The 13069-nt window shown below is 51.3% G+C and overlaps 1 protein-coding gene across 2 annotated transcripts in view; it reads right to left on the bottom strand.

The window, feature by feature from the left end:
• Positions 1–1791: 1791 nt before the first annotated feature.
• LOC144771845 (omega-amidase NIT2) overlaps positions 1792–13069 on the bottom strand; it is a 555629-nt gene continuing 544351 nt past the window's right edge. For both annotated transcript variants that reach the window (XM_078656110.1, XM_078656111.1), the window contains one exon: positions 1792–2065. In XM_078656110.1, the coding sequence (XP_078512236.1) occupies positions 1974–2065 (92 nt within the window). In that variant the 3' untranslated portion in view covers positions 1792–1973. The remainder of the gene's footprint in view (positions 2066–13069) is intronic.

Genomic DNA, 13069 nt, shown 5'->3' with positions numbered 1-13069 from the left:
CACCCAGAGGTGGCTTGGGCACCAACAAGCGGTGTGCACGTTCCACAATCAGTACCTGCGAGAGATTTTCCGCTCCGAACAGGTCCTTCAGCGTGCCCTCGATGTAGTCCTCCAATCGACCTGTATTCGTGCTCTCAGGGACACCGGTTATTCGTCTGTTGCTCCGCTGAGAGCGCGTCTCCAAGTCTTCATTTTTCACCCTGATGACCTCCAGCAGCTTCTCCATTTCTTGACATTTGTCGTGGAGTGTGACTCATCTTCAACGGCTGAAATACGTTGCTCTACTGTCATAAGTCTTTCTCCCAGCTTGTCTAATGTGGCTGCCATTTTGTCCATCCTAAGAGATAAATTGTCTATCTTGCCGTCTATGGCCTGTAAGCTTTGTTGCATAGCCTACAGCTTGGCCTCCAACGTGGTGTTATGCGACTGGGGCTGCTCCAGCTCGGTGTCCGAATGTGTTCCCACCGGGTGATTCAAGCGGCGAGATTCAAATGAAAGTTTCGGCTGTTGTTTGTCAGTCTTCCCCATAGTGTATTGTTGGAGGACAGTTGCTGAGAATATTGCATAGGCTCTACGCCCAGCTGCCACGTGTCTCAGCTCTGTGTTGTGATGCCACACTTTTTCACTCCCTGCAATGAATTCCAGTTCCTAGACTGCCACACGAGTAGGCGCTAGTCCTTGTCCTTATCCAACCGTGTCTTTGATACCGGCCACCTGCTGCTGTACCATTTGCACACACCAGCTCAACTGTTTAGATGTCACCAGCAGTCCCGGCCCCCTAAATATGGGATGTTCCCAACGCTATTTCACCAGGCACGTTGTCCAGTGCACTCACTGCCGACGATCCAGCCGCCTCACAAAAGCAGGGCAGCCGCGCCCACGGATTGCCACTGGAGCACCCAGCAGTCACTAAGATGTAGTCCCCCACACGGCTTCAGATGCGCTCCACTTTAGCACCACCAACGCAGTCAGCAGAATGCTAACCGCACTCCCGTGGCTAAAGAGCTTTCCACGTTAGGTGCTCCGAGTTTCTCAAATTGTACGGAGGCCGGTGGCACACACTCACGTCACGCCTCTTTATACAACACCGGTCCGATTTTGGCTCCCCGCCTCCGTAGCGCCATCCCTGGGCACACCCCCCCCCACAGCTGCAGCTCCCGCGTCTGTGATGTGCCAACATGGAACACAGTCACAGGCAGTATGTAGTTGTGCCGCTTTTGCTTGTGGTGGCCACACCCTGAAACACCGTCCGTGGCGCCGCCACCCTGCGCCGCTGCTAAACGATTACAGCCAACAGCCAATTCTCCACTTGCCTGTCAGAGCTGCTCACAAAGGGGTCCACCACTACAGCCTTGTCTACGGAGCTGCAGGGAGCGCACCGCCCTGCATCACCCTATGTTGCGTTTTAGCAGGTATGCCGCCATCTTGTTCGCCGCAGATCACGCATGCTAATCTACAAACTCCCGATTAAGGCTCATCGATGTTGCAGCACGATAATGCTGCTTACTGGGTGGTTTCACTTAAGTCCTTCTATTTAGTGCTGTCATTTTTAAGGTCCGATGGACGTCAGGTCCGCAGATTACTGATGGATATTTAGCCCGGCAGGCAGAGCCGCACTACAGTGCGGCCATCTTGCCTCAAGATCGCTGGCGCCCCCCAGTTACCTGTTTTATTTGCCACTGCCTGATAGATTAAGGGCATGTCATGTCAAAGCAATCCAATATTCATATAATAAAGTATTATTTGTGTGATTTAACAATATATTTATTTAAAACTGTCAACCAGACAAAATAGCAGATAAAGGAAGATTTATTTCAGTGATAAGCGTTCGTCCAGTGAATGTGTTTGAAGTTGACATTATTAGGTTAATCAGTTACATTGATTGAAGAGTCACATGTCTACCAACAGTAACAACAGCCGGTAAACGAGTTTCTTAACATGGTAATCAATCTCTTGGATATGCAGTCTTTGATTCATTCTTTCTTCGCCTCTACACTGTAGAGATCAGCACGTTTTTGGAAGTGTATGGGAATTTGCTGACGCACATCTTTCAAATACTGTAAATCTGTATAAAAGAAAAGTAGGAACACAAAACACACAATCAATTTAACCCACAATTCAACATCTAATGCTTTCCTATGATTTGGCTTGCACAATATGTTAGTTCCTGAAATACAGTCTTTGCACCCGCAGGGCAATGGAACTGGTATTTATTTTTTAATTTTCACAGAATAAAAAACGTGTTAATACCTTATGTAACATCAAGCTGGAGTCAAAATTTAGTTTTTAAATAGACATTTTAAAAGTAATAGATTGCAGATTATCAGACAACAGCAGCAATCAGATATTCTAAACTAATTTTAAAAGGATGTCTCATTATCAAAAAGCTCAATTTGTCAGGTTCTTTGGAAGGAAAAGGATCAGTCATGGAAAGGAACACAGTTACCTATTACTAAACTAATCATCATTGAATATCCATTCAGCTTTACACTGCATCAAAATAAAACATGAACATCAAGTAACTACAAATACATTAATGCAATATTACTTTAAAAAAAAAGAGATATAGTCTATATCTTCTTACTTTGACTTTATTCAATCTTCCAAAGGCAGATCATAAAAGATATACAAACAAATACTATGAAAACAGAAATATTACAAGCATCTCCGATAAAAACCCTTTGGTAACTTACATTCAGTGGAATAAAGTGCTTGGATCATAATTTAGAAACTCGAGATAGAAACTCAAGATAAAAATGGCTACATGTTGGATGGCTAAACTCACATCCCCCAGCGGGAGCTTTAAGAGATTTGAAGTGCATAGGTCGACATTCAACATCATAGTAAAAGACTGACAAATCATGAAAGAATGAATAAGTTACTTACCTTTGGTAACGTATTGCCTGGTAGAGATCATCTAGCTGCAAATTCCTTATCTTTGAATTTCCCAGGTGTCACGCTGCATCTGGAAAGTTTTGCTTTGCTGAGTAAAACCCCTTGCAGCGCCATTGGATGGCTCCTTTCGGCTCAGCGTGACGTCGTCTGGTCTGTGTCACTTGTGACGTCGCAGCACCTTTATAGGCACCACCCAGGCACGCGGACATCAGTACGTTTAGTTTTTTTCCACTCCAGAAGTGCAGAGCCACGAAGTAATTGGTGTAGTTGTGTGCAAAACTAGGGTCCTGAAAAGGGAAGTAACCCTAGCCCTACAACATTAGTACGCAAAGCGGGGAGGCATGGGTGGGGCTGTACGGAATTTGCCGCTAGATAGAATCTCCACCAGATAATGTGTTACTGAAGAAAAGTAACTTGTTCATCTGATAGAGACTTCTAGCTGCAGATTCCTTACCTTTTAATTAGATACCCAAGACATACCATCCCGGCGGTGAGTTGCGGACCAATTCCTACACTAGGAAGTCCTGCAGGAATGAACAGGCAAACTGCCAGTCCTCGCGGACCTGACTGTCCAGGCAGTAGTATTTAGCAAACGTGTGCAAAGATGCCCACGTTGTTGCCTGACAGATGTCCAGAACTGGGACACCCTGAGCCAAGGCCGTAGTCGCATCCTTCCCCCTGGTGAAGTGGCAGCCTTCCCCCTGGTGGAATGGGCCCTTAATCCCTCAAGAGGCTGCTTCTTTGCCAGGGCATAGCAGATCTTGATGCAGAGAACGACCCAGCCAGAGATGGTTCTTTTCTGAACCGCCCTTCCCCACAAACAGTTGGTCGTCCACTTGGAACTCTTTTGTGCAGTCAAGGTAGAACAACAACACTCTTTTTGGGTCCAGTCGGTGGAGAGGCTCCTTCTCTTTAGAGGGATGCTTGGAGCAAAGAAGGTGGGCAACATGATGATTGACCCAGAATGGGGTCACGACCTTTGGTAAAAAGGAAGCCCAGGTGTGAAGCAGCACTTTGTCTGGAAAAGACATTAGATAGGGAGGTGTGCAAGATAACGCCTGCAACTCACTCACCCTCCGGGCAGAACAGCCGGAGGGGACCGTTATGTAAAGGCTCGAAGGGAGCACACTTTTGGTACGTGAGGACCAAATTAGGGTCCCACTGTGGCATAACAAAGGGCGTGGATGGAAACAAGTGAGCCCGCCCTTTTAGAAACCTATGTACAATCAGAGACTTAGAGAGAGAGGGCTGGTCTGGCAGTTGCAAAAAAGCAGAAAGAATAGAGAGGTAACCCTTGAGAGTTCCCAAAGCAGAGCCCTACTGGGCAAGGGTCAAAATGAATAAAAAGACAGTGGAAAGAGAAGCAGAAAGAGGATCAATAGACCTTTCTGTACAGTACAATACAAATTTCAGCCAATAGCAGGCTTATACCGTCTTAGTGGCGAGCTGCCTGGCAGCCAAAATAATGTTACATACTTTGGGAGGAAGGTCAAAAGCCATTAACTGCTGCAGCGTAATCTCCACACATGGATGCGCAGAGTTGACAGGTTCAGGTGTAGAACCCTCCCCTGTTGCTGTGACAGAAGATTCTCTTGAAGGGGTAGCCTAATCGGAGGATCAATGCTCATTTTCAGAAGCTCTGGATACCAGATTTTCCTCGCACAGTTCGGAGCCACAAGAATGACTTGTGCCTGGTCGCTCCTGGTCTTCTTCAGAACCCTAGGCATGAGTGGTATGGGCAGAAAGGGGTACAGTAGGCCTGAGCTCCACCCGCGCCAAAAAGTTTTGCTGAGCGATAGACGCTTTGGAAACTACAGCACGCAGTACTGCTGATACTGCGCGTTCCCTTCAGAGACAAACAAATCTAACCAAGGTTCTCCCCACTGCTGAAAGAGATCTTGTGCCACCTCCGACTGGAGACGCCATTTGTGATCTGCTAGGCATCGACGGTGGAGTTTGTCCGCCCTGAAGTTCATAGAATCTGCCAGGTGTTGAACCACCAGTATTAGGCCCTGCTCTTCCAGCCATGTACAAAAGCGCAGGGCCTCCCAACAAAGGGTCCACAACCCACCCTGTCCTGCTTGCTGCAGTACCACATGGCAGTGGTGCTGTCCGTGAACATCTGCACTAACTTACCCTTGACAAAGGGAAGAAATGCTTTCAATGCCAATCAAATTGCTCGGAGGTCCAACAAATTTATGTGGAGCCCCGACTCCACCGGAGACCAGAGTCCCCTGATCTCTACCTCTCCCAGATGTCTGCCCCATCCCAGAAGTGACACATCTGTCATGACTGCGAGACCTGGTTTGGGGAAGGGAGACGTGTTTAACGTTGACCCAATCACGGTTCGTTAACCATCCCTGCATACCTTTTCCAGCTCCTTCTGAGATCTGAACAACATCAGTGAGATTTCCCTGATGCTGTGCCCACTGGAACTTCAAGTCCCACTGCGGAGCCCGCACACACCACGTGGCATACTTTACCAACAGGATGCAGGAGGCCTTGAGGCACAACAGCCTTAGATTAAGTCTTACCAAAATCCAGGATAGAGGCTGAAACCTCAGAATCATAACCTGAATATCCTGGGCTCGCTGCTTGGTAAAATAAACCCGAAACTGCACTGTGTCCAGAACAGCTCAGATGAAAGGGAGCGACTGAGAAGGAGTCAGGTGCATCTTCTGCACGTTTTACAGAACCCCAGCGAACGCAGGAGGTTTGCCGTAGTCTGAAGGTGGGAGATGACAGCATGGGGTGAGGACGCCTTTAAGAGCCAGTCGTTGAGGTAGGGGAAGAAGGACACCCCTAACCTGCACAGATGAGCTGCGACCACCGGCATCACCTTGGGGTAATTCAAAAGGTGAGAATCCACAGGCAGATGTATCCATCAGAGACTGTAAGATCATATTGCAGGAGTATTAAGAATGAAACCAATACCCCATCAACACCCATGCTCTCTAAAAGAGACAACAGCTTAGATCTACATACATAGTCAAAGGCGCTCGACAAGTCCATGAATGCCAAATGTGTTGAGACACCCTTGGTATATTTGTATTTTGCCACAATGAGATGGAGATTGAGGCACTGTTCAATAGTCCCAAGCCCCTTTCTGTACCCATACTGAGTTGGGGAGAGAATGTAATTTTTGTTTATCTAGACAAGAAGGGGGTCCAAAACTACTCTCCCAATGATTTTAGCTGTGGAGTCTAAAAGAGATATTGGGCGATAAAACTTTACTTCATGCACATTTCCTTTTTTAAACACAGGAACAATTGTAGAGGTGTGCTACGATAAAGGCACACCCAAACAACAGACAGAGTTGAATACACCTGTGTGTACAGATGTGACTTTGGCTCGTTTATACAGAACCCCCACGAATGCAGGTGGTCTGCCGTAGTCTGTGGGAGATGACTGCCTGGGGTGAGGACACCTTCAAGAGCCAGTCGTCGAGGTAGGGGAAGACTGACACCCCTAACCTGCGCAGATGAGCTGTGACCACCGCAATCACCTTGGTGAACACCCAAGGGGCACTGGTAAGGCCGAAGGGGAGCACAGTAAACTGAAAGTGCTTGTGGCCCACCTTGAACCGCACATAGCGCCTGTGACCCGGAAGGATGAGGATGTGAAAATACGCATCCTGAGGTCCATCCAGTCTTCTAGGTCTAGGGCAGACAGGACTTGAGCTATAGTGAGCATCTTGAATTTCTCCTTCTTGAGGAAGAGATTTTAGGTCCGAAGATCTAAAATGGGTCGCATCCTTTGTTCTTTGGAATCAGAAAGTAGCAGGAATAACAACCACTGGCTACTTCTGAAACTAGGACCCTTTCTATAGCTCCCTTGGCCAAGAGAGCTGTAACTTCCTCCTGGAACAATTTTAAATGATCTTCCGTCAGCCATTCCTGATTTGGCAGAATGGGAGGAGGAAAAGAAAAGAAAAGAAGAGAACAGCCCTCCTGAATGATCTGTAAGACCCATTTCCAGAATTTTAAGGACCTCCAGTGGGGGAGATGATGATGGATTGTCCCACAAACTGGAGTGGTGTGGTCTTGGAGAGTCAGACTAGGAATGCTTGGAGGCTCCGGCTGCCGAGGCCAGGGTGGCTGACGACTTCTGGCTTCATTTCCTAGGCTGGAAAGAACCACGTCCATATCAGAAGCCTCTGCAGGAGGGTGGCTGGAAACCCCTTCCGTTGCCACAAAAGGAGCGGAAGGTAGACTGGCTACGAGGAGTAGAAGAGAGACCAAAGGATCCGGCCGTAGCTCGAGAGTCCTCGAACCTCACTAGGGCCAAATTTGCCTTTTCTCCAAAAAGGCGGGTTCCAGCAAAGGGCATGTCCATCACATTTGCGTGGACATCACCCTAGAAGCCAGCGTGGCGTCTCAAGGCCATCAAATCCGTTGTATGAAGGCCACACCTTATTATGAATTTTGCTGCATCTCTTCCATACTTAACTGCCAGAGAGAGCACAGCCTGGGCCTCCTCCGGAACTTGTGGCAACACTTGAGCAACAGTTTCCCAAAGGGAGTGAGAGTAACGGCCCAATAAGCACACAGTATTTACCGACCACAATGCCGGGCTGGAGGAAGAAAACTATTTCTTTCCAAATGAATCCAGACTCTTGAATTCCCTATCCGGAAGAGCGGAAGGGAATGCGCCCTGTGACGTGGAGGCCTGCACCACCAAGCTTTCTGAGGTGAGGTGTTGGCTGAGGAACTTTGGGTCATCCGGAGCTGGGCGATGGCAGCAGGTGATTGTCCTATTCACAGGAGGCCCTGTGCTAGGCTTGGATCACACGCCTAGGAGGACATCAGTAAGTACTTCATTAAAGGGCAAAAGGGGTTCTGAGGTGGAAGCCCCAGGCCAAAGCACTTCAGTCAGGAGATTAATCTTGACCTCCATTGAGGGCAGCTCAGTCCAAGGACCTTGGCTGCCCTCTTAACCTCCATGGCATAAGATGCTGCCTCCTCCTCCATAGCCACCGTTGGCGGAGAGAGCATGCCTGTATCCGGAGAGTCCATTCTACTGGCTTTTCCAAGTTCCCTATACCAGTGTAACTGCTCTGCAGAGTCATCCTGGTGTTCCAGGGGGTCCTTAGACCCTTCCCATTCTTCTCCTGAGCCTAACACGTCAACAAAGTGTTCAGGCGACAACATAGAACCCCTGGGTTCAATCAACGTTGGATTTGGCGTCGAGTGATGTTGTTCCAACTCCTTGTCATCGGGGATAAGGATGGGGCTGACACCACCGATAGGCATGGGCAGGGCTGCAGGCACCGACTTCGGGACCGACGCCAGGGGAGGTCATGGTGGCATGGCCGGCGTCCACCAAGATCCATTATCTGATCTCTGAGGCCCCATCAGCGCCGTGGCTGGAGCTGAAGGCATCAAACCAGATAGGGCCCCTTCCTACCCCGCGTGCCCGAAGGTTCACCAGAGGGGTCGGCCCGCTCAAATACACGTTGCATGGACTCATAGACCTTGATCTGAGCGGGGGTCACTCCGGTTCTTGGAAAAGGAGGAAGGCGCAAAGTCGACCCTGGCTCTTGCTCTGTGCCTAGAGCGTCGGTTCTCTTTATCTGCTTCGTCGATGGATGACAGTCGAGGTGAAGATGAACTCCCCTTGGACTTTTTCTACTTCTTGTCCCTTTTCCCTGAGTGTTCTGACGACCTTGAGTGGGGTGAAGAGGACTTTGGACTCCGAGAGCGGTCCTATGATGTCCTCTTCCTCGATCGGGACTGGGACCTCCGCGGAATCTTGGTTTATGGTGTCCGAGCATGACTTCAGATCGTGGTCGCGCACGAGACACCAGAGGCAGATGAGGTGAGGATCGGTGACCGACACCATGTGGGGGCAAGCCCCGCATAACTTAAATCCTGTCTTCCTCAATAACATCCTTCGCGCACGTTGGAAAAAGTCTAGGAAGTCAACAAAAAGTAGAGAAAAAGCGACAGAGGGGTAGCTTTTCCCAGATCGGCACTAAACTGGTGCAGAAAGAAAACAACTACTTGCCTGGGTGGCACCTATATAGGTACTGTGATGTCATAACCGACAATAATGATGTCACGCGAAGCCAAATGGAGCAACTCAATGGCGCGCGCAAGGGGTATTGCTCATGAAAAGTTTCCGGATCTAGCCTGACGCCTGGTATATTCAAAAGTAAGGAATCTGCAGCTAGAAGTCTCAGTCAGATACATCTATATACATTATTGTTAAAATAACACACTCCTCCTTTGTGCTATAGCACAAGTTACTACTTGATTAACAATATATCTCTAAGAGACACTGGTTAGTGATAGATTCCTTACCTTAGAATATCCCCAGGCGTCAGACTGGATCCGGAGAATTTTGCGTAGCAATACCCCTGCGCGCCGGCAGGCGTCGTCCGTCGTCGGCGTCGTTAGCGCCGGAATGACGTCGGAGTACTTAGACGCCGCCCTCGCGCGCGGACGTCAGTTCTGATACGCAGCTTTTCCGCGCCAGATACGCAGAGCAATGATAGAACCAACACTGGTGCCATGAAACTAGGGCCCTGAAAGGGGATGACCTTAACCCTCGATATCGGTTCGCAGAACGGGGAGGATGGGTGGGTCGGTGAGGAATCTATCACTAACTAATGTCTCTTACAGATATATCGTTACACAAGTAGTAACTTGTGCATCTGAAAGAGACACGTTAGTGATAGATTCCTTACCTTAGAATAGATACCCCAGCAATACCAACCCCGGTGGTGGGTCTGCGAACCAATAATCACACTAGAAAGTCCTGGAGGACGGAGCGGCCAAAGAAGCCATCCCTCCGGACTTGGCTGTCCAGGCAGTAGTGTCTCGCAAACGTGTGGAGCGAGGCCCACGTAGCTGCCTGACAAATGACCTGCAAGGGCCCTCCACGACCCAGGGCAGTCGTAGTCGCCGTGGCCTTAGTGGAATGAGCCCTCAGCCCAACAGGGGGTTCCTTCTTAGCCAAGGAGTAACACGCCTGGATGCACAAGATGATCCACTGACAGATGGTCCCGCTTGTGCACCACGAAAGGAACAGGAGGAAACATGTGTGTGATGCCCTTCAAAAACCTATTTACAATTTGGGGACTTGAACAAAGATGGCTGATCAGGTAGCCTTAAGAAGGCGGAAAGGGCAGAAAGGTAGCCCTTGATAGTGCCCAGAGCAGCGCCTTGCTGGGCAAGAGAAAGAAGAGAGAGGAGAACCTCAGAAATGGGGGCAGAGAGTGGATCCACAGCCTTTGCTGTGCACCATGCCACAAATCTGTTCCACCTGCAGGCGTATACCAACTTTGTGGAGGGACGCCTGGCTGCCAGAATGACATTACATACTTCAGGAGGCAAGTCAAATGGCCTCAACTGTCGCCGTTCAATCTCCAAGCTTGTAGGTGGAGACTGGACAGGTTCGGGTGGAGGACCGTCCCCTGCTGCTGCGACAGAAGGTCCTCCTGAAGAGGCAGACGAATCGGGGGATCGACAGGCATGCTGAGTAGTTCTAGATACCAATATCTTCGTGCCCAGTCCGGATCCAAGGATAACCTGGGCCCGGTCGCGCCTGATCTTCTTCAGCACTCTGGGCAGAAGTGGTATAGGCGGAAAAGGCGTACAATAGACCGCAGCTCCACTCGCGACGAAAAGCGTCCGCCTTGAAAATTCTAAACGCGCAGAACTGATGACATTGCGCGTTCTCTTCTGTGGCGAATAGATCTAACCAAGGCTCTCCCGACTGCTGAAAGAGACCTTGCGCCACGTCCGAGTTCAGACGCCATTCGTGATCCATCATGCACCGATGGCTGAGTTCTTCCGCCCTGGCATTCAGAGAACCTGCCAGATGTTGAACCACCAGGGTCACGCCCTGATGTTCCAGCCACTGCCAGAGACGCAGATCCTCCTGGCATAGGGTCCACGACCCCACCCCGCCTTGTTTGTTGCATTACCACATGGCGGTGGTGTTGTCCTTGAACACCTGCACTACACTCCCCCTGACAGGGGGAGGAATGCCTTCAGTGCAAGTCGGATCACCCGCAGCTCCAGAAGGTTGATGTGGAACTGGGACTCCGCCGGAGACCAGAGGTCTCTCTGATCTCCGCCTCTCCCATGTGGCCCCCCCAGCCCTGGAGGGACGCGTCCGTCACAACTACGTGCTCCGGTTGGGGTAGGGAGAGGGATCTGCCACTGACCCAATCGCGGTCCGTGAGCCACCACTGCAACTGTCTTGCAGTGCCCTCCGAGATCAAGACATGGTCGGACAAGTTGCCCTGATGCTGGGCCCACTGAAACTTCAGGTCCCACTGCAGAGCTCGCATCCGCCACCGGGCGTGATGCACCAGAAGGATGCTCAGCCCCAGAAGCCGCAGCGTCAACCTGACCGAGACTCGGGATAAAGGCTGAAAGATCAGAATCAGAGCCTGAATATCCCGAACCCGCTGTTCGGGTGGATAAACCCGAAACTGCACCGAGTCCAGAACCGCTTCGATGAAGAGGAGCTTCTGAGAGGGACACAGGTGTGACTTCGGCACATTGATGGAGAGCCCCAGCAGGTGCAGGAGATCGGCCGTAGTCTGGAGGTGGCTGATGACTGTCTGGGGCGAGCCCGCCTTCAACAACCAGTCCTAGAGGTAGGGGAAGACTGAAACCCCTAACCTGCGCAGATGAGCTGCGACCACCGCCATCACTTTCGTGAACACCCGTGGGGCGCTGGTAAGGCCGAAGGGGAGCACGGTAAACTGAAAGTGCTCGTGGCCTACCGTGAACCGCAGGTAACGCCGGTGGGCCGGCAGGACGGGGATGTGAAAATAAGCGTCCTGCAAGTCCAACGCTACCATTCAGTCTCCGGGGTCCAGGGCAGCTAAGACCTGAGCCAAAGTCAGCATCTTAATATTTCTCCTTCCGGAGGAAGCCGTTGACGTTCCGTAGGGCCAAGATAGGGCGTAGGCCCCCTTTGCCTATCTTGGGTACCAGAAAGTAGTGGGAGTAACAACCACACCCTACTTCACGCGCTCAATGGCCCCCTTGGCCAAGAGGGCCGTAACTTCCTCTTGCAGAAGTTGCAAGTGATCCCCCGACACGCGGTGGAATTGCGGTGGCATGGCTGGAGGGGTCGTCTCAAAGGGGAGGAGTAGCCCCTTTGAACGATTTGCAGCACCCACCTGTCCGACGTGCACCAGTGGAACAGGTGATGGCGAACCCTGCCCCCCACTGACGTCACATGGGCCTGAAAGCATGGACTAGGAGGGTTTTGAGGCGGGTGCTGCAGGGGAAGGTGTGGACTGGCCTCGCCGTTGTCCCCGACCGCCGCCACGGCGGTTTCCACGGCCGCCACCGCGCTGTGTAGCAGTCTGCGGTGCGTGGCTGGCAGCACGTGTGGGAGCGCCCCTTCCTTGGCCACGAAAGGAACGAAAGGCACCCGTTTGCTGGCGTGGGGCCGAGAGGCCCAAGGACTTGGCCGTAGCCCTGGAGTCCTTAAAACGCTCAAGCGCATGGTCTGCCTTGTCGCCAAATAGGCGACGGCCATCAAACGGCATGTCCAGGAGTATGGCCTGGACATCGGACGAAAAGTTGGAGGACCTCAACCAGGCGTGGCGTCGAACCGCCACTGTCCTTGCCATAGCCCTGCCCAGTGAGTCCGTGGTATCCAGCCCACACCGGATGGAATAGCGCGCTGCATCTCGACCCTCCGCAAGGGCTTAGGCGAGTTTATCCCGGGCCTCCTCCGGACATTGTGGCAGCATGTCCGCGACCGTGTCCCACAGGGTGTGGGTGTAGCGGCCCAAGAGGCATGCGGTATTGACTGACCGCAGTCCCAAGCTAAGGGACGAGAACAATTTCTTTCCGAATTGTTCGTACCTCTTGGAATCCCGATCGGGCGGAGCCGTCGGGAATGCGGTCTGGAAAGAGGAGGCCTGGATGACCAGGCTCTCGGGGATGTGATGGGTGGACAAAAAGCAAGGGTCGCCCGGGGCCGGGCGGTAGCGTCTGGCCACGTTCCTATCCACAGACTGACCTGTGGCGGGCTTGGACGAAGTGCCCACAAGAACATCACACAAGGCCTCATTAAGCGGCAGCAGAGGCTCATTGGAGCATGTTTGCGGTTTAAGGACCTCAGTGAGGAGGTTAGTCTTCACGGCCGCGACGGGGAGCGTCAGGCTCAAGGCCTTGGCCGCCCGCGTCAACACTACACT

This window comes from Lissotriton helveticus, chromosome 8 (assembly GCF_964261635.1).
Source record: "Lissotriton helveticus chromosome 8, aLisHel1.1, whole genome shotgun sequence".
In the NCBI taxonomy this organism is placed as follows: domain Eukaryota; kingdom Metazoa; phylum Chordata; class Amphibia; order Caudata; family Salamandridae; genus Lissotriton; species Lissotriton helveticus.
This window is presented reverse-complemented; position numbering and strand designations above follow the sequence as displayed.